General features: G+C 44.6%; 1 protein-coding gene across 3 annotated transcripts; it reads left to right on the forward strand.

Annotated features, from left to right (window-relative positions):
• Positions 1-303: 303 nt before the first annotated feature.
• On the forward strand, positions 304-27,284 carry HDDC2 (HD domain containing 2). Of its 3 annotated transcripts, none has more exons than XM_046004217.1 (6): positions 304-388; positions 3,417-3,538; positions 5,278-5,380; positions 10,404-10,472; positions 22,690-22,828; positions 26,925-27,284. In XM_046004217.1, exons 1-6 carry the CDS (start codon positions 356-358, stop codon positions 27,020-27,022), a joined length of 564 nt encoding a protein of 187 aa, XP_045860173.1. In that variant the 5' UTR covers positions 304-355; the 3' UTR covers positions 27,023-27,284. The 3 variants fall into 3 exon arrangements, with proteins under 3 accessions (XP_045860173.1, XP_045860172.1, XP_045860170.1); XM_046004216.1 differs by having other exon boundaries at positions 361-471; XM_046004214.1 differs by lacking the exon at positions 304-388 and adding an exon at positions 661-793.
• Positions 27,285-27,800: the final 516 nt, after the last annotated feature.

Raw genomic sequence — 27,800 nt, forward strand, 5'->3', positions numbered from 1 at the left:
CTTGCGATCTCTCTCTCTCACTGTCAAATAAATAAATAAATAAAATCTCAAAAGAAAAAGAAAAAGGCTCATAGCCTGCCCACCTTCAAGTAGCTCTCTCTCTGCCTGCCTCTCTGCCTACTTGCGGTCTCTCTCTCACTGTCAAATAAATAAACAAATAAAATCTCAAAAGAAAAAGAAAAAGGCTCATAGCCTGCCCACCTTCAAGTAGCGTTCTTTATTCTCCCCCCAATCAGATGCTGAGCGGCTAAAAGGCAAGATTTCCGGGCACTCTTGCACAGTCCTCCCCCTCCTCCAAAGGCACACCACCCTCCGCCTCTCCCCCCTACCCAACCGCAGTCCCTTTAAAAGTTCGATGGCGTTCAGTCCAGTGGGGATTAGCAAACAGTTAAGGAGCGACTCGAACGCACCGAGCACTCGGTCGGCCCCGGGATGACGCAGTCCCTGGGGGCAGCTCCCGAGGCCAGGAAGGCGGGACACCTCTTTTCCATAACGGTCTGGGAAAACTGGGTGAGGAAAGATCGGGAGGGAAAGAGAGGGATGGGGAGGGAGGAGGAGGAGGAGAGGGGAAGAGTGGGAGGAAGGAGGCGGAGGAGCTGGCGCAGGGGTAGGAAGGAGGCGGAGGAGGGGTAGGAAGGAGGCGGAGGAGGGGGAGGAGCTTCGGGCGGCAGCCACGCGGCCTGCGTCGACCTGCGGGACTCGCGGACGCATGGCTTCGGCCTTCGCGGCGGCGCGTTCAAGCATGGGGGCCCGGAACCTGCTGCGGTTCCTGCGGCTGGTGGGGCAGCTCAAGGTGAGCAGGCGCCGGGCGGGGCCGTTTGGGGCCCGGCGCGCGGCGCGCGGGGAGAGGCGGGGGTGGCCCCCGCGGCCGGAGATGCAGCTCGCGGGGGCTGGGGCCCGCGCCCTCCCCGCCTTGCAGGGGTGGGTCCCGAAGCTCCCCTGGGCGCCGGGGCGCTCCGGCGCAGTGGGCGGAGGAAGCGCGGCTGCTGGGCCCACATGAGGCCCAGTGAAGTCTGAGCCGGGAGAATCCTGTGTGGGAAGATGAGCCTGGTGCAAATCCGGGAGGCCCGGGCAGCCCTCTGTAAGGTTTCTGGAGAGCAGCTGCCGTGGTGATGTGTGGGACCCTCTCTGCCCGCCGGCTTCAGCCCAGAACTCATGTGGGTCTCAGGACCCCGCTGCTGGGCCTCGGAGCAGCCGCTGGTGGGAAGAGCAGAATCCATCAGTCCGGCAGATGTTAAGTGGGTGCTTTAAATCCGCCTCTTAGCTAGTTCTAGAAGTAACGAGACTTTTTAAAAACATTATAATGTATTATTTGTTTCAGGTGTACAGGTCTGTGATTCATCAGTCTTAACGCAAGTCACAGCACTCACCATAGCACATACCGTCCTCAATGCCCATCACCCAGCCACCCTATCCCTCCCACCCTCTTCCCCTCCAGCACCCCTCAGTTTGTTTCCTCAGATGAAGAGTCTTATGATTTGTCTCCCTCTCTGGTTTCATCTTGTTTCATCCCTGCCCATCCCCTATGATCCTGGATCCTCTCTCTGTGATGTTTCTCAAATTCCTCGTATCATATAGATCATACGATAACTGCCTTTCTCTGACTTATTTCGCCTAGCATAATACCTTCCAGTTCCATCCACGTCATTGCAAATGGCACGATTTCATTTCTTTTCATGGCTGCATAGTATTCCATTGTATATGTATGTCACATCTTCTTTATCCATTCGTCTGTTGATGGACATCTAGGCTCTTTCCATAGTTTGGCTATTGTGGATATTGCTGCTATAAACATTCGGGTGCACGTGCCTCTTTGGATCACTACATTTGTATCTTTAGGGTAAATACCCAGTAGTGAGATTGCTGGATTGTAGGGTAGATCTATTTTCAACTTTTTGAGGAACCTCCATGCTGTTTTCCAGAGTGGCTGCACCAGCTTGCATTCCCACCAACAGTATAGAAGCGTTCCCCTTTCTTTGCATCGTTCCCAACATCTATCATTTCCTGACTTGGTATTTTTAGCCATTCTGACTGATGGGAAGTGGTAACTCATTGTGGTTTTGGTTTGTATTTCCCCGATGCTGAGTGATGTTGAGCACTTTTTCCTGTGTCTGTTTGGATGTCCTCTTTGCAGAAATGTCTGTTCATGTCCTCTGCCCATTTCTTGATTGGATTATTTGTTCTTTGGGTGTTGAGTTTGGTAAGTTCTTCACAGATTTTGGATACTAGCCCTTTATCTGATATGTCATTTGCAAATATCTTCTTTCATTCTGTCAGTTGTCTTTTGGTTTTGTTGACTCTTTCCTTTGCTGTACAAAAGCTTTCTATCTTGATGAAGTCCCAGTGTTCATTTTTGCCCTTGCTTCCCTTGCTTTTGGCGATGTTTCTGGGAAGAAGTTGCTGCGGCTGAGGTCAAAGAGGTTGCTTCCTGTGTTCTCCTCAAGGATTTTGGTGGATTCTTGTCTCACATTGAGGTCTTTCATCCATTTTGAGTCTGTTTTCGTGTGGCTCTAAGGAAATGGTCCAGTTTCATTTTTCTGCACGTGGCTGTCCAATTTTCCCAACACGATTTGTTGAAGAGACTGGCTTTTTTCCGTTGGACATTCTTTTCCTGCTTTTTTGAAGAATAGTTGACCATAGAGTTAAGGGTCCATTTCTGGGCTCTCTATCCTGTTCCGTTGATTTTTTTTTTTTTTTAACAGATTTTATGTAGTGCACACTGCAGTTGTATTCTGTGTGGTCTCCGTTTCCATTTTACTCTCCTCTACCCATAATTGGAGATTTTGCAGAATTTCTACAAGTTAAAAGCAGATTATCTGTATCCTGCCGCTCTTGCTATTGTTCACACAATTCTTCAGAAATGTTGACTCCTGGGGAGAAAATGCAGTCTCACAAGAATGCATCCTGATCTGAACAGAAGGCAGAATCATGACTGGGGTAGCAGGAGCAATTAGAAATGCCTTTCTCCTTTCTGCCTCCAGACCAGGAAGTCTGTCCCTTACTTGTTCAAGTTCAGAGCTTTCACCACTGTTTTCTACGTGTGTTGAATGGGGTTGTTTGAAGGCAAGAGTCCCAACTCTCGTAGTTAAGAAAAACACAGTACTTTACAGTTTTATTTTTATGTCTGAAGGACCCGTGTATGTTCCATAATTTACGCCTTAGTAATGCAGAGTAACTCGACCGTTGGATCCTTGCACTGTATACTTGTGAATTATTTCTCCCTCTCCTCCTTCTTATTCCCTGTCCTCACTGGTTTGATTCCAGATGTTGATCATTTGGTTAGTTAAGCATTTTTCGACACTTTCCGAGAAACTGTGACCCTGCTTCTATACCCTATTCCTTGGGCTTCTCTTGAAGAGCATAGCAGATTAAATACTCATTTTTATAAGCTTTTCTCTCTTCTTTCTTCTCATCAGAGAGTCCCACGGACTGGCTGGGTACACAGAAATGTTGAGAAGCCAGAGAGTGTGTCAGATCACATGTACAGGATGGCAGTTATGGCTCTGGTGACCAAAGATGAGCATCTTAACAAAGACAGGTAAGCCGACGTGAACTCTGACGTTTGTTAGGATCTCTGGTCTGTGGGTATGCGCCGCTTCTTGTGACTGACGCCGTTATCTAATTCTTGCACGTTTTTAGTTGAGCTGTCAAGAGAAATTACTTGCAGCAAACCATACAGGTTCAGGCTGTAGGAAGGGGAATTACATGTGTTGGTTGCTTCAGTTGTAAAATGCGTTCTGGGTTTTCTCTTGGCAAGTGACAGAGCCTGCCGTGATCTCAAGAAGACATAAGTGTGATAATAGGATTTCCAGGGCCTTGACAGTGAGTGTGCTGTGTCTAAAATTCTATCATTGTAATAATATGCTGTATGTTTTAATCTAGCCCCTTTAGTGAATGCTAACACTCATTGGTGGGGTGACTTTGGAGGAGTATGTGCAAGAGGTAGCTGAGAAAGAGATATCCTCTCCTCAGTCAGCAGGTATCTAAAATGCTTTTTGAGCACAGGACACAGTTTCCTAACAATAGTAAGGCAGTAAGTTAATCTCCTGGGAATGACACAGGTCCCAACTGGCTTCTATAAAAAGCCCCAAATGAGTTATGTTCAAAAATTAGCAAGGTTGGGGTACCTGGCTGGCTCAGTCAGTAGAGCACATGACTTTTGATCTTGGGGTCATGAATTTGAGCCCCACACTGGGCTTAGGGATTACTTTAAAAATAGATAAATACATAAAAATTTTAAGAAAAAAACTAGCAAGATATTCGAATAGAAGAGGTCATGTGTGCTTGGGTGATCTTAATAGAGGGGGCGGAATGGATCAGAGGTGATCTCTGAAGACTGACGGGGTAGAGAAGTAGAAGGCACAGCGTGCAGGGGGGGGGGGGGCATAACAACGGAAGCCCCGAAATTAAAGGTCTGTTTTGGAAATGATAAGTAAATCAATTTGATTGTAGCAAAGTTTCATTAGAGAGCTGAGGAGCCCTGTTACTCTATAGGTGGTGCAGAGGTGGGATTTTGGGCAAAAAGCACCAGACAAACATGGTGTGGAATAGAGCTAACAAACCCAAGAGTAGTTGGAGATTTAAATTGGTGACAGAGACAGGCTGCAGTTGGTACACCATGGGGAGGTTGTTAGGCCTAATCATTATTACTGATAATCATAGCCATTGGCCTAATGATCAACACGTGCCAGGAACACACAGGATCCCATTTAGTTTTTATACCAACCTTATGATGTATTACTGCCCCTTTTTTACAGATGATAAAATGAGGGATGACAGAACCGAACATTTAAAGAAATTAAGTCGCTTGGCAAAAGTCACACGGCTAGTAAATGGTTGCTGGATTTGGACCCAGATCTGTCCTGCTCCACCCATGTCTCTCTAAAGAGCCTCATCTTGACATCTAATTAGTATATTGGGGAAATGATTAGTTCTGAGTTTTGTATCAGGAAGTAAATGCCATAACCAGATCATCCCCTCCTGGCTTTGTCATCTGAAGTTGTCCATCTTTCAAAGTGATAGCCATTAAAACAACAACAAAAAAATTCATGCTAAACAGTTTCCCCTGCATTCATGTTTTATCATGTTGAATATTAACTAGCAGTTTCAAATCAGAATTGTTGTTGGCTAGTAGAAGAGAATTACTTTAGAACATACTTCATTAACATACCCTGTAAGCGTGGAGGGGAAAAAAAATGCATCTTCACAGTAGTCTAGAGAAGGAACTTGTAGTGAATCTAATTTTGTGTCCTTATTCACCATTTCTCGTCTGGTCAGATGTGTGCGCCTAGCCCTCGTTCATGATATGGCAGAATGCATCGTTGGGGACATAGCGCCAGCAGATAACATCCCCAAAGAAGAAAAACATAGGCGAGAAGAGGTCAGTGTTAACTCTTGACTCCACTGGCGACCGCCAGAGACCCCTGTTGCTGAAGCAAAGCTAAGTTCATTGGACCCGTGGCAGTAAGGGAGAGCACAGAGTTTGAGCAGTGTCTCAGGGTGGGGGTGGGAATCAGGAGAGGGTGTTTGTAGGGTTTGAGGGTCTGGGCTAGAGGATGGTCAGATGGATCTTATGAGACGGGCCACTAGTTAGGTTGCACAGAGTGTAAGACAAAATAGCGTTGGATTGGTAGGACTGGTGAGGCAGAGTCTCAACGAGGAGAATTTGGAGGGATAAGTTAGGTTGCACAGAGTATAAGACAAAATAGCGTTGGATTGGTAGGACTGGTGAGGTAGAGTCTCAACGAGGAGAATTTGGAGGAATAAGCTGTTAGTACTTACTCTATCTGAGCGGTAAATGGTCTTATCTTCTAGAAGCAAGGATTTCTAGAAGTAGCGCACTGGTGTTGGTTGTTCTCAACCTTGTTTAACATGAGATCAGGAAAGTATGCCTGCTCCTAGCCCTGTCTAACACAGGGACAGGAAACTGTTGGGTTTCTGTCCTCATGAGTAGGTGTACATAGATAGCGAACATAGATAGTATGGCTTTCATTAGCACAAGGGAAGTAGCTAGAACTGGAAGTAATTCTCCATCCTGGTTAAGCTCTTTGGAAGAAAATGCTGTAAATCACAAGTCTAATCATTATTATAATTGTGAATTTTCAATTAGTCTTTGATTTATTGGTTAGAAGTAATGAAAAATATTTATAATAGTAAGAAAAGAACATCAGGAAAATATTAAATCAATATCAATTTGGACTCTAAATCCAGAGCCCAGGGCCAAAGAGGAAGACATATTTGAGGCAGAGGTCAGAAGATCCAGGAAGGTATTTTGTTGTTGCTGTTTTGTTTTTTGATGTTGAATGGCTGGTTCTCAATTCAGGGATTATTGCGAGCTACTTTTATTATAGGAGATTGGTCCCGTATTGCTAAGTGGATGGATCCTTCATTGAAATGCTTCAACAGGGCAGGTGGGCTTGACTAGCTGTTCTCAGAGCTGGGGGAGACTGGAGTTAAGTAACCTGCACTATTTTTATCCCCCGAGAGGCAAGAAGGTCCACAAGGAATACCAATTTAGGAATTCTGACATTATGGGAACAAGGGAGCTCGTGTAAGGAATGCGTTCTTCCTGCCAAAATACAGATCCAGAATATAGGCTCAATATCATGACAGCCTATACAGAGGGAGAAGGCCAAGGCATTGTTTCTCTATAGGAGTCTAGACTGATGTGAACAGAGTTCCTGAACCGACTGGGAGAATTACTATGAAAAGAAACCAATTAGTTCAAGATACCGAGCGGCAGAAAGGAGTTAGCTCTGAACCAAACGATGTTGAGTGATGACATGACAAAGACGAAAGGAATGGGGAAAAAGACTCCCTAATTATACAGCTCATTTCAGGATGCAGGCTAGTTTTAGTCAAGGGTCAGTCTGGACATTGTGGAGGAGAAATGGTATATGGAAGTACCAGAGGGTCCTCAGAGACCATGCAGTGACACAGAGCAAGGAGGAAAGACAAACTGTCCAGTGAAGGTAGATAATGAATTTGAGGTTTCCTCCACAGAGGAGCAAGTCAGAGTCTTTGGGAGAAAAAAAGCATCCCTGGGCAGGCTCTCCACTCACTGGAGATGAGAGAAGACCAGCTACTGTTTTGACAGGGGGGAGGCCTGGCCAGTGACACCTTGTGGAGGGGCCTGCTGGAGCATGAACAGAGAGAGAGTGCTTTTGCCCTCTTGGGCTTCCTATCCTGGCAATGATGGGACTCTTTCCAGCCTCATTATACCTCCTGGCCGCTGCCCACTTCTGTGTTTCCCAGAGGCCATAATCCGGAGGAACAGGGGAAGCATCTTGAAGAACCCCAGGTTCTAGACAAGAAACAGAAGGCTTGGAAGACGGCCGAGAGTCCATTGCCTCTTTCTGCCGCTGGTTCGGATTTGGGAACAGAGAGAAAGATCTGGAAGGTGAATAATTCTTTATGCAGATGGTGTTTAGGAACAAGATTTGGATGTCTGAACCATGCATTAAGATAATTAAATAAGGGTTTCTTGGCTCAGGGTGGAATGCACATAATGAGAATCGGGCGGCATGATTTGCCCACAGGCTAGCCAACTGCATCAGGAAGGCTTAAACTGAAGTAGGAGGGAAGGAAAACACTTGGTGAACTTGGAAGTCTGATTGTTTTGGAGGAGAGTATACGGTATTAAGATGAAAGGGAAAATGAGGGCACAGAAGAGGAAGTTTAGGGCGAAAAGCAATACTTGCTGTCTGACCCCCTTCCTAAACAAGATAAAGCAAACTTTGTATTATAAGGCGAGCTGGCGAATGACGCTTTGTAGGGACCATCAGGAGCCCTTGGGGTGGAACTCAGGGCTGGATTACAGCGATAGCAGGTCATTCTGCTTTTCAAAGATAAAAACATGCAGAATCATGGTAGGTATGTATCTGCCAGGGTTCAAGTTGCTGAAAGTTGCTGAAGAACCAAGAGGTTAAAAGGAGGAGAACCAAGCTTTATTTTGGGAGTGAATGTGGCAAAATAGAGAAACTGAAAAATAGAGTGAACATTTTAGAGAGTGGTCATCATGTGCCAGACACCATGAGCTTTGTATTACCTGTTTCATCCTCAGGACAGCCCCCCGGGTAGATGCATGCCATTATTCACCCCATTTTACAGATGCGAAACTGGAAGGATAGAGAGGTGAAGTACCTTGCCCAGGTTCCACAGCCAGTCATAGACAAGTCAGGCCCCAAACCCCAGTTGAACCTATAGTTTGCAGTGAACTCCTATACTGCTCAGCCCCACAAGTGATGTCTGAAGGATGCCGGATGCTTTCTGGGTGCTTGACGCAGAACCGACCCAGGATGTTTGCTGAAAGCTTAGTCAGGTCAGGACTTCTGGCAAATTCTGGCATGCTTTGCTAATGGGAGGAAGCTAGGAAAATTATCACCCTAAATCAGTGTGTGGACCAGGTGAAACTCCATATAGAAGTGGGGGTGGCAGGGCTCACCGTGGGGAGGACACGTCTGACGTATGCAGCCAGGTACCCCGGGGTTTAGCGAAGTCGTTTCAGAGAGTTCCTTTAAAAAGGTGGGCACAGTTCTGTGGCATACGTTACCAAATAAGGAGTATTGACTACGTCGGAGGTCTCCAAATGCAGTCGGATTGTATGATAACAAAGATATCAGTGAGTAGAGATCCAGAAAATCATTGTTCAGTTTTCGAGAAGAGAACAACAACTTATTTGTTACCTGTTTTGGTTTTTCAAAGCACAAGATGGTTTTAATCAACAGGAAGTTTATCAGTAAGTCAGTAACTGGATGTGATCTCCAAAAAGCTGATGTCAGTCTTAGGCTGCCTTTGTAGAAATAGAGTATCTGGCACGACAGAAGCATGGTTCCATTCTCTCCCACTGTGGTCAGAGCACACATCAGTCACTATGTTCGGTGCTGGAGTAAAATATTCTAAAAGCTTGGGTTTTTACATACCTATAAATACATATTATTTAGTTCATTCTTTTCAAACAAAAGCAATGGACAGACTTGTGTTTTTGGAATAATGTAGAGAAAGGCATCTGTTTATAAAGACACCCTTAATTTTTGAGAAGGCAAAGATCTTCTCAACCATTTTACTACAACTTATGAAGAAGAAACAAGGGAGAACGCAGACACAACCTACCATAAATTTGATACCCCTGAGGGAGGCGTGGTGCTACAGATCGTTGGAGATGGTGAAGTTACTTAAGGCTGATCCATGACACTGGCAAATATAGTTTGCTCTGAGAGTAGTGATATTCTGTATCATTTTTCCCCCTAGCCTCTGCTGGACAAATCACGCAGATGTCCCTCAAGTGGCTGGTTTGAGTTATGTGGTCCTCCCGTGGACCAGTCCCTGTGGCTTCCAGATTCTGGTCTAGCTGGGTCACTTGACCTTGTGTTTGTGTGTGAGAGAGGGATGCCAGAGGACTGGAGGTAGGCATAGTGGGAGATCTTCATGGACAGTTTTCAGCTTGATATAAGAAAGTATTTTCTGTCAGAGCTGCCTAAAGCCCATTTGGGCAACCTCCTGAGGTGCTAGATTCCCACCCCTGGACATGATTACAGAAGGAGAGCAAGAAGTGATCAGGGATGCTCGTGAATGGTTCCTGGATGATGTAGCTACTTACCCTTTTTTTTTAAAAAAAAGTATTTATTTATTTATTTGTCAGAGAGAGAGAGAGAGAGAGAGCACAAGCAGAGGGAGCGGGAGGCAGAGGGAGAGAAAGAAGCAGGCTCCCCACTGAGCAGGGAGCCTGATGTGGAACTCTGTCCCAGGATCCTGGGATCGTGACCTGAGTGCAAGGCAGACACTTAACTGACTGAGCCTCCCAGGCATCCTGCTAATTGCCTTTTAATATCATATCCCCTTTCGGCCCGTGTGTCTGTGAGCTGCAAAATACTCTCGTGTTATTTCTTTTATGTTAATGACAGTAACTGCCCGTTTGTATAGTGCTTTATGTTATGCAATAAAAACATTAACAATAGAAAATGAATCCAGTAATATACAAACAATTTTGACCTTTGTAATTCAGCATTACTTTCCCGTTCTTGTTCTCAGGTTTGTTTTGAACTTCAGTATGTTTCTGTTTGAAATTTACATGGGCATCTTGCCATTCATCCATAAGATGTAAAATCCCTGGCCTCACTTCTGATATTTCTGTAATCATCTCACACCCTCCTCCTTCCTTGTCCTTTTTTTGGTGTCTGGTGTGCTGCAGACCACAAAGCATATGCTCAGTGAAGCCCATATGAATAAATACTCATGTTTCTTTAATGTGCACAACTGCCCTCCTTGTAAGCCATAAATATTGTCCAATATTCTGCCCTTTGGGGAGCCATTTGTAAGAGTTTGAGCCCATGATTTGGCTTTTGTAGTTGAGTTGTTCACTAGATAAATGTGATCATGATTAAAATAACTGTTTGTTATTTCAGGAAGCTATGAAGCAGCTGACCCAGCTCCTCCCAGAGGATCTCAGGAAGGAACTTTATGAACTTTGGGAAGTAAGTATATATGATAGGTTGCATTTTAATGTATTGTGATTGAATTTATATGGCTCCTCAGTGTTTTAGTTGACTTAGATTATCATCAACAGCTGTCTCTCACTTACTACTTTCTGGTTTGTGTCTGTTTCTCACCTCCTGGCTGCTGCAGGAATTTCTCATGGCTAGTAGAAATTTTTCTTCCCTCCAATTTCCCCATTTCCCTTGACACCATAATGCCTGGCACAGATCTTGACTCACAGTCCCCTGGATTTCCTGTTGCGTTGCCCTTGCCACCTTCGCTACGTCATCCCTACCCATTTCCGGTCCTTGGAAAGAATGTGGGCTCTCACCACTGGCTCTGACCTTGGGCATATTCCCCTCTCTGAGTCTGTTGCCCATCTGTGAAACCTGGAAGGGTTGTTCAGGGCTGAGTCGGGTCCACGTGAAGTGCTGCCATGATGCCCCTGGGGGACAGAGTGGGGGGCCTGTGGGTGCTCTCTCTCCTCCCAGAGCTTGCTGGCAAGGGGGGAAGGCAGGCCGTTTGGCTGGAAGGAAAGGGGGGAAGAGTGGAAAGAGCCAAGAAAGCCATTGTGTTCCCATTGCTCCCCCCTCCTAGTGCTGGTTTTTGTTTGTGAAGGGAAAACAACAACAAACAGACCCTTGTCTACCTCAGTTTTTCACTTCCTTCCAGTCTACACTGGCCCTTCCTTGCTGGAGCCCCTGGCGTCCCTCCTTCTCCTCAAACATCGCTACCTCACACTCTCACTTCTCCCGGTTCCTTCAAAGCCCTGCTCCCCGCTCCTGCCTTCAGAGGCTGACCTTCCACCTTTTCTTTCACATCCTCTGCCCTCTGCGCTGCCTTCTCTCCCCTGAGCCGCAAAGCTGGCAGAGTTCCCTTCCCATTGCCCAGCGTGCCAGGTCAGCTCTTCCCTTGACTTGGGAAGACTGGCAGACAAGTTGAGAAAGTGTCGGTGTTGAACGCTGAATAGATGTGTCTCCTAAAAATGCTCTTTTACTCAGTGGTCCGATTCTGTGGCGCGCTTTCATTTCTGTGGTTTAGCTGGATTAGGGGGTGACATAAGCATCCCTCCCTTGTGAGGCAGCAGGCTCTGATGCAGAGGGCAGGGCTTGGCACCAGAGAGACCTGGATTTGAACCCACTTCCCTTGAGGTGAGGGACTCGGCTCTTGCCGGCCTGTTTCTCCTAGAACGTGGGAGTATAGCTCCACATGCCCTTAGCCACAGTTAGGAGTTCTACAGAGTTCAGGGAGCCATTTAAAAACAAAAACAAAACAAAACCTGATCTAACTTGACCTCACACAGTAAAATCTTACCTGAATCACTATGAGGCTGTTTAGAGTCCACCTGCCCTGAGCCACCCCCCTTGGTGTGAAAATCAGCATGCTTTAATGTAGAAATACTCATCTGTTTGGCAACCGAGCCTGCCCTGGATCCCACTAGGGGTTTTCTATAACATGTACCTGTACGTCCCATATTATTTTCTAAATTAAAAATATGCTGAAAACTGAAACAGGTTTTTAGGTAAAAGACTGTGGGCCATTAAAGCCTGCCTTGCCAAATAATTGTGAAAATTAAATCTAGCAAAATAATGCATGGCGTCTAGCTGTAGGCTGGCTCAGGTGGCATCTGTTACTCGTTATAACGGGGTTGCTTCGGGGATAAGAGTCCCTTGTGCCAAATTATATACTCGCAAGTGAACTTCTGGAACACTATGAATTGAGGATAATGGAGTGAAGTTGGGCTGCATTTCATACACAGAAAGGAAAAAAATGGCACTGAGCTTATGAAACTAATCCCATGTCTCTAAGAAGGAAAGAATCCCAGAATTTGAAAACGTTTTATAAGAATTGGTACCCTTGTGTCTCCTAATTATTGTGAACACAGTGGCAGTATCTTTTAAATTATTTTCTCAGTTAGCAATCAGCAACTGGCTAAAAAAAACTTACTGCAAAATTTACTTTAATTACAAAAGTTAACTTACTTTCAATTTACTGCAAAATCTCCTTTAATTAAGTAGCTTCCAAATGAAAACGTGACAAAAAGACTTTGGATTTGGAAAAAAAATATATAAAGTTCAGAGCATTAAGTGACTTGATAACCCCCCAAACAAGTGATAGTTTTATGATCTTGTAAAAGTCATTGGTTGAGTTAATTAAACTTGTTAAGGAAGAGCTCAGGCCAGGTGCACATTTGACCACTTGAAATGTGACAATTCTCAATTTCTTTCCTTTTTTTTTTTTTTTTTTTAAGATTTTATTTGTTTGACAGAAATCACAAGTAGGCAGAGAGGCAGGCAGAGAGAGAGGGGAAGCAGACTCCCTGCTGAGCAAAGAGCCCGATGTGGGGCTTGATCCCAGGACTCAGATCTCGACCTGAGCTGAAGGCAGAGGCTTAACCCACTGAGCCACTCAGGCGCCCGACAATTCTCAATTTCTTGAGAATTGTTGCCAGACCAGCCAAGAGCTTAAGAGAAAATAGCAAGGAATTAAATAACTTCATTGGTGAGACTGTGGGATGTTGATTGGTGTGGAGGAGAAAAATTGTGAGCTTTTTTGCTTTCTGGCAGGAACGTCATGTTTGCATACTCTAGAAGGTTTGAGAGTTTGTTTTTCTATGAAGAGCCAGAGGGGGGGAAAATGAAGACCATATAAATAAGCAGCAACACAGTTTTCAGATAGAATTAAAGAAATGTATTCACAGAGAATAGTATTCATGGCTCTTAAACTTTCCTTAACCAATTCATACATCCCTATGAATGAAGTGAGGTCAAGAGGGTAAGGGCATCAGGGCCCAGAGGTACAGACTGAGCCTACATATAAGTCCCAGTGTTTACTCTCCACGGAAGAATGCGTGTACGTACGTGGGTGCAGACGCTGGCGGGCACATGTGTAATTAAGTTTATTTAGAAATCATGAAAATGGAGCAGGAAAATGGACATCCCTAACATCTAATATTATTTTGTAGAGAGAGTTAAATATTAGAATTGTCCCATTTCTTGGACCATTTCTCCCCATTCTGTGCCTATTAAAGCCTGTATTTCAAGAACTGGACTATCACTCTCCATAATACACATTTCTCACAGCCCACAGACTCTTCTGACAAAAAAGCCTAGCTCTAGGCAGTACCTCAGAAGAAGATATTCCTCTCCCCTCTTCTCCTTCTGATATGGATTGAGTTGTGTCCCCCTAAAATTCACATGTACCTCTGAATAAGACCTTATTTCTTATTTGAAGATAGGATTTTTTTTCTTTTCCATTCAATAGTTATTCTCAATACCTAATAAAGTATAATATACAATGTGGGCAATAAATATTTGTTGAATGAATTGACAAGGCTTTTTATTGATACTGTGAAGGAGGTTTTTTTTAAAATAATTATATTTCAAATTTTTATCGTTCACCTTGAAATATAACTATATTATTTCAAGTATTCTTCAAAGAGGAAATAATAACTGTGGAGAATTTTTTTTTTTTTTTTGAGATAGGATTAAAAAAATTTGGGGGGGGATAGAATTTTTACAGAGAAAATCAAGTTAAAATGGGATCATTAAGGTGGGTCCTAATCCAATATGATGGTGTCCTTATAAAAAGGGGAACTTGGACCAGAGATGTATATTGGGGGAGCGCCATGTGAACATGAGGGAGTCTTTCTGTAAGCCAAGGAGAGAGACCTGAAACAGATTCTTCCACACTGCCCTCAGAAAGAACCAATCCTGCCACACCTTGACTTCCAACTTTTACCTCCAGAGTTATGAGACAATAAATTTCTGTTGCTTAAGCCTCAGGATGTGGTTCTTTTTATAACAGCCCTTGAAAACTAATTCATTCTCACTCTGTCTTTTTCCTCTCTCTCTGATACCTTTGGTACTATATAATGGCTACTTTCATATTCTTACCTATTTTTTAATTACCTCTGTATTCTGTCTCTTTGGTTCTTTACTGTGTCTGTTAGAATTTTGTAAATTTGAAACTAGAAGAACACCTGTGTCCTAGGGTCTCTTAGGTAGCAGATGACAAAGCCTTCTTCCTCGTTCAACATTTTCCTTCTCTCACAATGCAGTGTGGTGGTTAACTGAACAAGCACTTACAGGTTTAGCGTATTGAAGAGACCATACCAGTTCCTTATTTGTAGTAAGAGACTCTCTTAGTGTCCTAGCACTGCTGGTAAATTTCAATTACCAGAAATCTGGGTGGCTTTAAACAACAAATTTATTGTCTCGTGGTCCTGGAGACTAGAAGTCCAAAATCCTCTGCTGGGCTTCTCATAGATACCTCTTCCATTTTTCTTTCTTTCTTTCTTTTCTTCCTTCTTTCTATCTATCTTTCTATTTATTTATTTATTTTAAGAGAGAGAGAGTGTGTGAGTGGGATGGGGAGGGGCCAGGGAGAGAAAATCTTAAATACAATCCACACTCAGTGAGAAGCCTGACCCATGAGATCATGACCTGAGCTGAAATCAAGAGTTGGACGCTTAACTCACTGAGCCACCCAGGCGCCCCTGTGAGAGATGCCTTTTCTAGCTTTGGCATTCCTTTCCTTACAGACATCGCTCCAGTCTGGGCCTCCATAGTCAGGTGGTGTTCTCCCCATGTCTATATCCACACCCAAATTTCTCTCTACTTATAAGGACACAAGTCACTGGATTAGAGCCCATCCTTATCCAGTATGACTTTATCTTCATTTGATTACATCTTCAAAGATCTTATAAGAGCACATTCATAGAATCCAGGTAGACATGAAATTTTGAAGAACACTATTCATCTCAGTATACAGACTCTCATATTAACTTCAGCATTTTTATAATTTCTGTCCATCATTAGTACTTGGACTTCAATATCCAATTTCCAGGGTTCAGATACTCTGTTTACTATCAGTATGGTCTTGGACAACTTACTCAATATTCTCATTTATAAAATGGCAACAGCAATAGTATACCTATCTTACAGACTATATGGCAATCAAATTAATTAATATACGAAAGGACTTGGAATGTTGCCTGATGCATGCATGGTAAGCTCTATCTTTCCTTTGTCTCCAGTCTGTATGTTCTGGTTTGGGTTTAAGAAAATATGGTCAGGGGCACCTGGGTGGCTCAGTGGGTTAAAGCCTCTGCCTTCAGCTCAGGTCATGATCCCAGGGTCCTGGGATCGAGCCCCGCGTCGGGCTCTCTGCTCAGTGGGGAGCCTGCTTCCCCTCCTTCTCTCTCTGCCTGCCTCTCTGCCTACTTGTAACCTCTGTCTGTCAAATAAATAAAAATTAAAAAAAAAAAAAGAAAATATGGTCATTCTGTATCCGGGGAACTTAGAATAGTACAACTTACATAGAAAATGCCAGTTGATTGATTTCTGAAATCTTAATCATAGCTCTTCACCACCATAAATAGCTGTCAGCCCAGAAGGTCATGACTGTTTAATGCAGTTAAACGTCCTTGATTATAAATTTTCTTGGTCATAGAAGGGTGAAATCAAATTTCAGCAAGTCAAGAGAAAACACTGTCATTTTCCTCCAAGTATCACAGAAAGTTGCTCCCCAACCACCTGCCTTTCCCCTTAAAGAAGTGTCCCTGTGAGTCCCCAGACAGAGCAGGAGCTGCTCCTCAGGCAGGATACCTGGCGTACCCACCTGCCCTGAATTTTCCCTCCATTTTGCCCCAAGTTCAGTCAATTGGGGATACAGCGGGTCTACAGGTACCCTTTAAAAAAAGTCTCCCTAGAGGCACCTGGGTGGCTCAGTGGATTAAGCCTCTGCCTTCAGTTCAGGTCATGATCTCAGGGTCCTGGGATCGAGCCCTGCATCGGGCTTTCTGCTCAGCAGGGAGCCTGCTTCCTCCTCCCTCTGCCTGTCAAATAAATAAATAAAATCTTCAAAAAAATAATAATAATAAAAAAAATAAAAAAGTCTCCCTACCAAGGACACTTCGTGGTTCAGGTGCAGTATTTTATTGGGGAGTTTGATGCAGAGCACCATGAGGATCCTAGGTCCCTGAGGGAGAGTCACTAGGAGGTGGTGGAGTGGAAGATGCAAGAGAGAAACTTCCCCTAACGCTTCCGTCCACTGGCCTGTCTCCAGGGGACAGGAAGGAGACTTGGGGCCTCCCTGCCCCTTCCTTCCCTTCTCTTCCCTTTCAAGACCCAGACTGTATCTCTTTCCTGCTTGAACTCCTTGTTCTTCTGGTGCTTCTCAGAACCCCATTCCGAGTCATTTGGATCATTTGGCTCCCAAGTCCCAGCCAGAGGCTGCAGAGTGCTGATGCAGGGACCCTCCTGTCCCCGCCTTAGGGACTGGCGTCACTCCCTCCCCACCCCACCCAGGGCTCTGCTGAGCCTTCTCAGGGGCCAGAAGCCACCACGCAGCCTCTCCATCTCTGGCCCCACACCAGCTGCCCACCCCTCTCTTCCTCCACCTGCTTTGTCACTCCTCCCCCAACTGATAACAAATAATCTTGCCTCCTCCAGTGAGAAAAGAAAAGCTTCCAGATGGAACTTTCTCAGCTTTTTGTAAGCCTCGTAAGTAATGTTTCTGTGCCCTATTTTGAAATAAACTTCCCTGGACACCACATTTCCCTCCTTCCCTTCACCACCAAATAGGCAGGGCCTTGTCTGCCACGGCCTGCAGGCCGCCCTGTGACTCAGGCCCACCATGCGCAGCTCTGGCCGAGGTCACGGACTGTCTTGTGTGGCTCCCTCCGGGGGAGTCTGCCAGTCGCCCAGATGCCCCGACGCCTGGGCCATAGGCGTTGGCTCGTTGAGGCTGTCTCATCCCTCAGGTCTGTGACGTTGCTGCCTCCAGATTTTCTTTGTACCTTCCAGGCTCTTTCTGAGTTTGTGCAGGTGTCCCTCTTTCTTGGCCAAGTTGGTCAGGGCCAATGTTCCCTTCCTAGGGCTGTGTCCTTGGCCTTCTGCTCTCTGCACACTCTTCCCAGGCTTCTGGGATCACATCCTGATAATTCTCTGTGTTCTGAACATCTTCCTCCTCAGCTCCAGACTCACAAATCCAGCAGCTCCACCTAAATATCTTGCTCAGCCGATTCCTGACATCCTCGTTTTCTTCAGCCATTTTTATTATTTTTAAAACCATTTTATTGAAAAGTAAAACAGAAAAGGACACAAACACCTATGTATAGCATAATGAGTTACTGGAAAGATAACATCCTTGTAACTACTGCCTACATCAGGATTTGGACTTGTCGGGGGGGCGCCTGGGTGGCTCACTCAGTTAAACACCTGCCTTCCACTCGGGTCATGATCTTGGGGTCCTGGGATCGCATCCTGCATCAGGCTCCCTGCTTTGCGGGAAACTGGCTTCTGCCTCTGCCTGCAGCTCCCCTGCTTGTGCGCGCTCTCTCTCTCTCTGTGAAATAAATCAATAAAATCTTAAAAAATTTTTTTTAAAGATTTTATTTATTCATTTGACAGAGATCACAAGTAGTCAGAGAAGCAGGCAGAGAGAGATGCTGAGCTCGATCCCAGGACCTTGGGATCATGACCTGAGCCAAAGGCAGAGGCTTTAAGCCACTGAGCCACCCAGGCGCCCCCTAAAACAATAAAATCTTTTAAAAAAAGGAAAAAAAAGATCTGGAACTGTGCCACTCCCACAAGAAGCCCTTTCTTGTGCCCTGACCAAGGCCAACCGCTCCCTTCCTCCAAAAGTAACCACTGCCCTGATTTGCACAGGGATCAGCTGAATTTCCTTATGGTTTTGTGACCCAAGCGGTCATCCTCCAACATTCTAGTTTAATCCTGTCCATCTTTTTTAAAGCTTAATGTATCTTTTAAATCTCCTTTAATCTACAGTTCCCCCTCCCTTCTGACCCCCAGCCCATCTCTTTCTCTTTCTTGCAAATTATCTGTGGAAGAATCCAGAGCATTTGGCTTAAAAAGAGTTTTCCATAGTCTGGGTTTTGCACATTCATGATGCAGTTCTGTTCCTCTGTTTTATTTTCTGCACATTGGCCTCTGAATCCAGAGCGTGGATCAGACTCACGTTGGATCTATTTGGCAAAACTGTAGATGGTGTTGGAGTCTTTGATTGTGAGGCACATAATGTCTGGGTTTTCTTGATGCTTACATCCCTTCATCCCACTGAGAATTATAATATACTGTTTTTGTCTTGCTTTCATTTAGTAGCTGAGGCTTCTTCCTCATCCTCTCTTTGGTTGCAGTTCACCTGGTATCTGGCAGTGTAGTCCAGCCTCATTCATCTGGAACAGCCAGACCCCCTGGTTTGTTTATTTGTTTCAGTAGGCAGTGTAATTTCCAGACCACAATATGTGCAGGGGGGTGCTTGCTGCTCCTGGGTTCGCTATGCTATGTTTTTTATGCTTTTTAATGGACAGAATTAGGATATACGTGTGTGTCTGCCTTGTGGGTTCATGATGATGTTTCCAATTCAAATACAGTATTGCATGGTTTTTACTTAATCTCTTGTATGGTATGTCTTCACCTCCTCTATACTGTCCTTTCTTCCACACAAGGAATCCTAATTTTATGGGCTTTCTCCTTCTCTACACATGTACCCGTCTCAGAATAACAATTGTATATAGCACCATCATCAATTCCATTTACTGAAAACAGTTTATAAAACTGTTTTGCCTCTGCTATCTCTATTCTTCCTGTATTTTTTTGGTCGTTGTACTCTACCAAGATCGTACTCTGTCTAGATTGTTACATTACCATTACATTACATTAACCATAACGTATTGTTTCTTACACCTCATTGAATCTTAGTTCTGCAAGTATCTGTTGATGCTCACTACCCGTCCTTATGTCAGTTTGTCCTGGTCATTTTGGCTGTCTGAAATTTGTCCTCTTATAGGTTCTTCAAAAAGGGCTCACAGGAACAATATGCTCTAAACTTGCCTCTGTGTTCTTTATACTGGAAGGTTAGTTTCACTTGATAAAAAATATCCTTGGCTCCCAGTTTCTTTGCTTGAATATCTTAAAAACATTACTCCCATTCTTTTTGCTCATAAAGTGAAGTCTAATAATTTTATTTTCCATATATGTCCAATGCTTTTTCTGCATAGGTGTCCAAAAGATATTTTTTCATGTATATGGTAATTTTATTAGAATGTGTCTTGGTATTGGTCCTTCTGGGTAAATATCCTTAGCTGCTTAGTGTGTGTGTTCAATATATACTTTCAGATTTTAAAAAAAAATTAATTTCAAGAAAAATTTTTTGAATAGTTTTCTTTTACTTTGGTTTCCTTTTTTCCTCCAAAACGTCAACATATCTGTATGTTGGTTCTTCTTTGCCCGTCTGTGATATTTGTCGCCTTCCCTCAGATCCTTTACATCCTCTTCATATCTTTTTGACTTCTAAACCTAACCTTTTCAATTTCTATTTCTCTTAAGGTATGTTTAAGTATCCCTGTGTTTCTGTTTGCTTAGCCTTCACCACAAAATGACTTTTCTTTTATCTCTAATGTTTTCTATATGGTTCTTTCATGTCTTAACATTTTCTTAGCATCTCTTAGTTCTTTTTGAAATAGTTTCTTATCTATTTGATCCTTTTAGCAAAAACTAATGATGTCTTTCTGATGTGAATTGTCTGTAGAGATGTCATTTTGCTCCTTGCTCTCTTTAACTTCTGATAGGCTTGTATGGACCTGATCTTTGTGCTTTCTGATCTCTGTTGCTCATTTTGATACACAACTAGTTTTCCCAGACTTGTGGAAGGAAACTTGGTTCAGATAACTTAAAAAAAAAAAATTATTTACTAATTTGAGAGGGAAGAAAGGGGGAGAGGAAGAGAGAGGATCTCAGGCAGACACCCCATTGAGTGCAGAGTCTGATGCAGGGCTTGATCCCATGACCCTGAGATTGTGACCTCAGCTGAACCAAGAGCTGGACCTTTAACCGACTGAGCCACCCACATTCCCCCAGATAACTTTTTGAACTTCACAGAACTTCCTTGTCTGCTTTGTTGTTTTGTTTTGGTTTAATGTACTGTTAAAATATATGGTGGCCTGCGTTCAGAGATTCCCTGGCTTTGTTCTCTTTCCCCACTTTTATCTGGACTTTTTCTTTTCTTCTTCTTGTTATCCTGACCCCACTCAGTTTTGATCCCCCCCCCCTTCTCTTTCTGTGGGGCCCTCTTCTGGAGAGAGCCCCCTGCTGGTCAGGCTGGCGAATTCACCAGGGCTGGGCTTGCGTCAGCGGCTGCTGGACCTAAGGGTCTCCTATTCTCAGGTCCATCCCAAGCCCTGTTGCTCCTGCTGATGGAAAGCAGGGCTATGGCTAGAGGTGATTTGTCCCCACTTCACATATATTTTGTGGTTCATGGTAACATTGTGTTCCATAGTTTTGTTATAAATATTCATTAGGTTTTGGTTTTGCTCTTTCTTTGCTCTGTCAGCTTTTTGGGTCTCTTTCTCCCCTTTGCTCCCTCTTGAGTTACCTATGCCAGAAACGAGGAAGTCCTTTTCAGCTTTTCCTTTCATCCACGTTCATATTTTGGTTCACTTCTTTGTCCTTAGTGTTTCTCAAATCTGCCCACTTGTCCCATCTTCACTGCCACGAGATTAGACCAGACCAGATTCTCCTAGTTGCTCTGCTGGTGCTACCAAGTCTCAGAGCCTGATTTTTCTGCCTCCAATCTAGCTGTTTTCCCCACAGAAGGTAAGATGATCTTTCTAAGCACAGATCTGATCATGACCCTTCTGGCCTAAAACCTTCCAGTGACGTCCAGTCGCTGCAGGATAAGCTGAAACCCCTTATCACAAACCACAGGGCCTTTCAGGAGCTGACCCTTCACCCCGCCTTCAGCCTCTTCTCTCACCTCTTCCTCCTACAATTAATTCTGCCTCCGGTCATGAGAAACTGCTTGGATTAAGCTCTCAAAGATGCCATGATGTCTTCTTACTTCTAGAGCTTTCTTGGCCTCACTGTTTTCCTTGCCCTGCCTCATTGTTGGATAATGAAATTGGAAAGTGCCTGTACTATTGCTTCTTGAGGAAAAGCCCAACAATTTATATTTTTAAAGAAACATGTAATTTCACCAGAATTTGTTATACAATGTGGGGTCATTGCTTAATGGGCTTGAAATCTTTTTTTCTTACTTCCAGTAAGAGAAAAATCCTGAACTGCTGTGCCTTGAGTACATTCCACTTCTTTTTTGTTGAATAAGGAACTTGAATTATTAAATATAAATATGTAATTATAAATGTGAATAAGCATTTAAATAAAGATAATTATTTTTAAGGGTCTTTGAAGTTAAACAAAATGTATTTGGTTTCATATTAAAACGATTTCCCTGTATACGTTTCAGCTCTATCAAAATCCAAATAGCTTCGTTGGTAAGAATAAGGCATCTAATAAAAATCGAGAAACCTCAAGTGATTCACATCACATCACCCTGCCAAGAAAGCATGACAGGCTCATTATCCAGACACATCTGGGGTGGAATTACAAATGAGAACTTTGCAGGGAAACCGGTTGGGAACACTCCGGTCTTAACAGAAAAACGATTCTATATAGTATTAATTGGGACTTGTGGTTGTGTGACAGGTGTCCTGCTCTACGAAGCAGCCCTCCTGGAGCTTCTTGTGTCAGGTTTGCACTGAGGAGGGAGGGACCGGAGGGCAGAGGAAAGGCAAAAAAGCTGCTCCTGGTCCACTGCCTTCAGCACCACCGTGTCACCAGGACACGGGCACATACGCGCCATTGCATAAAGAACCTGCAGGTCCTGCCTGTGTCCTCCAGAGTCATACCAGGGGGACCTGTTTGGAAAGCAAGGACAGAGGTTTTCAATGTAAAGGGACAGCCAAAATTCAATGAGAAAGCAAGAAATTCACTTGAAAAGGAAGCCTGACTGTTTTTAAATGGGGAGGGAAGTAATTTTGAGAAGCATGTGATGAAATAGTAGCTTGAAGTTAAAAAGACCACCACTCCGGTGGATGAAATGATGATCTTAAAGACGAGGTACCAGCTGGGAGGAAGAATGCTTGGAGTGTCGAAATGAACAGCTGGGACTCTGGGGGCATCTGGCAGAGTATGCAGAATGGCAAGCATATCCCTCTTGCATAGGGCGCTGAGAGTGAGCAGGGACGTCACAGAGGCAGCGTCTCTGCGATGGGCTTGTGACTGCGTGGGTGGGGTGGCCAATACAGAATGTGCTTTTATCTACGAGTCTGATTTCAGTACTAGAATCAGAACTCGCCTGGAGTACCCCGTCCTGCAGCTCTGACCATGCTGTGTTCCTGGCCCCTTTTCTTAGGAGTATGAGAGCCAGTCAAGTGCTGAAGCCAGGTTTGTGAAGCAGCTGGACCAATGTGAGATGATTCTCCAGGCATCTGAGTATGAAGACCTGGAGGACAGACCCGGGAGGCTGCAGGACTTCTATGATTCCACAGCAGGTACCCTGGGCTGTGTTCAGTAAACACCGTTGTAGCTGGCCTCACTCTTAGTGTAGCGACTGACAGCGCGTTAGTGGGATCTGCTGTCGTTACCTTCTAATGACACTTCCCTATGGAGCATCTGACCGGGACGTGGTGGGCTTCCCAGGGAGGAGCAGCCTGGTGCGTGAGAGCACTGGCACCCTGGGCCTTGAGCCACAAGCCAGGTTCACATTCCCACCTGCCTCTGTGCCCCTGGGCGGTGTCCTGGCCTCTCTGCATCCTCCCTGAAAAGTGGAAAGCGTAGAGCTTACTTATTGGAATCACAGGTGGGTTTTGAGATTCAAGAGAGAATATCTGTGAAAGTGCCTTATAATCTGGAAGTGCTTGTTATAATCTGGAAGTAAAGTTATAGAAGATGGAGGTAGAAAAGAGATGTCAAAAGTAGAAAACCCCAAACCGTTGAAGTCACTGTGGTCATTATAGTGCTTCTTGGTGCAGACCTGGAGTTCAACTGGTTCTAGTTCTGCCTCTTGTAACCCATGTAATCTCTAGCAAATTACTTAACCTAGCTCTGGGCCTTAGTTCCCATATTTTTAAAATAAGGATAATTATAGGGGCACTGGGCTGGCTGAGTTGGTAGAGCACACAACTCTTGATCTCAGGGTTGTGAGTTTGAGGACCACGCAGGATATAGAGATTTTTAAGAAAAAAAATTTTTTTAAATAAGGATTATTATAGAATCTACTTTATAGGGTTATTTGAGGATCTAGTGGGAGGTGCTTAGAATAATACTGGGCAGTAAGCCTCTGCTGTTTTCCCTGTGATACCTGGAATTCCTGGCGAAGCTCTGTACCTGTAGGATTGCTGACTGTTGTTTGTGTGGCTCCCTGGAGCATAGCTCTGTCCTTCCCCGCACCGCCCCCCCCCCCCCCCCCCCCCCCCCCCGCAACTCCGGAGTCCCTCAGGCTCAGCTCGACCTCCGTTTGCCCTCAGAGTGCTGCTAGAGTGCCCCTCTGGGACTTCTCAGGACATCATGTCACTCCTGGCTCATGGGCGGGGTTCCAGAATATGACGTGCCTCATCATGAGGTGATTTGACTTTCCTCCTGTCTTTTCCAGCCCCACTTCCTCTGCCTCCAACGAGGCCCTTGTTATTTCTGTATTGGACTCTTGTCTTCACCTGCTAACTCCGCCAGCCGGGCTCCCAGCTCTCCCTGCAGATCGCAGTGTTCTCCTCCTCTGCAGACATAGTTATTATCATATCTTCATTTTTTAAAGTTCTGTGCTCAAAAGCTCTCCCGTCTGAGGCTGCTCCTCTCCCTGGTCTCCTTTTCTGATCTCCCTCCATCAGAATAAGGCATTCCCTTCTTTTTGCTCAGTCTCCGTTTGGTCTAGAGCTTTCCATAGTGTTGTGACAATCTGACTTGTGTTCTTTTTTTTTTTTAAAGATTTTTTTATTTATTTATTTGATAGAGAGAGATCACAAGTAGATAGAGAGGCAGGCAGAGAAAGAGAGAGAGGGAAGCGGGCTCCCTGCCGAGCAGAGAGCCCGATGCGGGACTCGATCCCAGGACCCTGAGATCATGACCTGAGCCGAAGGCAGCGGCTTAACCCACTGAGCCACCCAGGCGCCCCTGACTTGTGTTCTCTTTAGTGATGTTTCTTGTTGGGTCTCTTCCCAGACCTCCAGTTGCTCATCCTACACCATAGTAAACTCTTTGAGGGCCAAGACCAGGTTTGTCTCATCTGTTTTTGATACAGGTGGTGCTTGAAAATGTCTGACTTCAGTTAACTAGAATAGCAGTGTAGACTAGGGATCCGCAGACCATGCCTCATGGGCCAGGTTTGGACTGTTACTTGTTCATATAAATAAAGTTTTATTGAAACAGCCACACTCATTCTCTATGTATTGTCTCTACTGCTTTTACAACCACAGCAGAATTGAGTAGACTTGAGTAGTTGGCAACAGAGACCACATAGTTCACAAAGCCTAAAGTATTTACTGTCTTACTCTTTACAGAGGTTTGCCAACCCATTGTAAGCAATGATTAGGTTCCAAGGGAGCATATTTTGCCAATAATGTAACTAAAATACAAGTCATGTCTGTGTAGTGCTTTGCATTTTAATGCTATCATTTTCTATTTTGATATATTCACAGTGAAAAATAGAAACTGAAACATGAAACTCCTAGTAGAATCAAAAAGTGGGATGTAGGAGGGTCATCTGGTTTAAAGTCCACATTTTACTGAGGAAGAAACTTGAACTGAGAAAGAGGTTGAAATTCACTTTACTTTCCACTCTGGTGCACTACTCTATTAAAAAATTAATAATTATAATTATTATAAGTAATGAAAACTGATGTAAGGATGGTTTCCTACTTATCCCAATAATGCTTGAAGAAAAAAAAATAAGTTTAGTTAAGGAGAGATGAAGGTGTACACTGTGACCCTTATGAGGATTTTTCTTTTTAGTAAACTGTACCGTGTGAGTGTGGGGCTCGAACCCATGATCCCGAGATCAAGAGTCGCATGCTCTACCGACTGAGCCAGCCAGGTGCCCCCTTATGCGGATTTTGAAGGGACATAAAAGCTTTTGTTTGATAAGGCATTTTTATTTCTCTAATTTAGTCACCACTTAGACAGTTTTTTCTCTTTTCTTTTTGAAACTCTGTGTGTCGAGGAACAGCATGAAGGCCAGTGTGGCTTGTGGGGGTGGATGAGAGGAGAGGGTTGCAGGTGAGGCTAGAGAAGTGGGCGGGGGCCCACCGGCCAGTATAGGAGGCTGGCATGGGCTCTGAGTGAGATGGGGACCCCTTGGAGAAGGTGGACTACAGGACAAGTGTGATCTGACCTGTGTTTTGAAAGGGTCACTTGGGCTGGAAGTGGGGAGACTGACGGGGGCTATTGCAGTCTTCTAGTGGTTTGAGCCAGGTGGTAGTGGTTGAAAAAGGAAGGAGTGGTCACATTCTGGTTATATTCTGAATATAAAGGTTGACAAGATTTGTGTGGTGGTGTTTATGAGAGAAGTCCAAGGATTTTGGTCTGAGCAACTACAGAAGAATGGAGTTGCCACTTGATGGAGAAGATGGGGCAAAGACAGGTTTCAGAGGAGGAAATCAGGGGTCCCGAAAGCAAAGGGAAGAAAGTGTTTCAGGAGGGGAAAGAGGAGCCATCAGATTTAGCCACATGGAGCTAATTTGCATGTCCTCAATAAGCCATTTTGGTGGAATGGCTGTAAGAGTCTGACAGCATGACCTTTACACAGTGGGGCTGAGGGTGGCTGGGAGGCAACCAGGAGGGCAGCCCCAGGCCCAGTAACAAGAGCCCTGTGAGAGAGGAAACAGCCAGCTGTGTAACAAGGCTGCAGGGAAAGCCATAGCCTCAGGACAAGCCAGACATTAGAATAAGAAGGCGAGGGGAAAGTTCAAAGAAGAGGTTGAGAATAGAGAATAAACGGAACAGAGTTAAATGTGGAATGAACAGTAAACAACAAAAGGCACTGGCAAAAAAAAACAAAATAAAGCAAAACCTCCAAAAAACAGAAAAACAGGGAGTGGGTGGTGGGTGTAGTATTCCTGTGTGCCAGCCACATGGGAAGATAGCTTGCAGGCTGGTTGCTGCCCAGGACAGAAATCTGGGAGGGCTGAGGGGCAGGGAAGACAGCACAGATCAGTGGGTTTTAGTGTAGAAGTGTTTGCAGAGAGGCACGGTTGCATCCTGGGACAGCCTAGACCTTCTGTCTTCCTACTAGTCTTTCTGATGTTGGTGCTTTGTTCCGCTCCACTGCAGTTTCAGAAGGGACAGGGATTGCTCTCAGTTCTCTGGGTGCTGTCCTACCTGAGTTTCTTTGTAGTTCCCAGTAGATGCATTCAGAGGCAGCCTGGTGAGGTTTCTCCTAGTTCTGCCTAATGGGACAGTTCTTTGTCTGATTCTCATCCCTAATGCTTGGTGGCATCCGGGTGACAGAGCATGATCTCCAGGTCCTGGAGTTGTGTTCTGTAGAGCCCCTGCATAGAGTGAATCACAGAGCCAAGCCCCCGAGAAGCCTGGGATCAAGCTGGAGACATTGATTGATTCTCTTGTCAATTTATTTTTCCCTGTTTTTTGGCCTTGCAGGAAAATTCAGTCACCCTGAGATAGTCCAACTTGTTTCTGAACTTGAGGCAGAAAGAAACGCCAATATAGCTGCTGCCCCTGGCAAGCCGACCTCCTGACATGTCCTCTGTCTTGCTGCACTGCTGTGACAGACATCGTAGTTTTCATTTTCATGGCATTGTGTTTTGCCACTGTTGCCGTGTGGATCTCCCAGATATGAGTCTGTTTATTTTCCATTGCCTGGACTCCAGTAAGAAACATCTGATGCAGCCCGGATAATAAAAGAAGCTAGGAAAGAATGTGGTCCTGAAAATGTCCTGAAAATGCTGGAGGCGGTGGGGGGGAGCTTTGTATGCACTAAATAAATATTTAAAACCTTAAGCTTCGGAATATTTATTGGAGATTTTAAATCATTTTATTCTAAACTAATCACCTCCAGCCCTGAAGGCCCAATTCATGGAATGATGGAAAATTAAGTCATGATGACTTTTAAGGACAGATTCTTCAGCTGACTTAGTGATAAGGCTCCAAGGAAGAGAACGTATCACAACACGTACGCATTTACAAAATGCTGCTTTGTTCAGACAGTCGCTCTGTGGACCACTCTGTTCATTTCACTGTGACCTGCTCTAAGCCCTTGATCATAGACTTGTAAACCTATTAATAGGTTCTGCTTCTCCCCCTAATCCATTGGGTCATTTGGGAATAAATTGAGGCACACAATGTCAAATGCCGCTTGTCTTCCTCTGTAATTTTTCCCTGTCATCTGATTTATAAATAGACCTTGATTTATAGGAACATTGATCACCAGGTAAGAAATCTGTAATCAGAAGAGTATTACTGGGGCCACTGCCCCTCATGTAGGGAACACTGACCTGGTTTCCTACCCTGTTTCCT

The sequence above is a fragment of the Meles meles genome, chromosome 5, assembly GCF_922984935.1.
Source record: "Meles meles chromosome 5, mMelMel3.1 paternal haplotype, whole genome shotgun sequence".
Lineage (NCBI taxonomy): Eukaryota > Metazoa > Chordata > Mammalia > Carnivora > Mustelidae > Meles > Meles meles.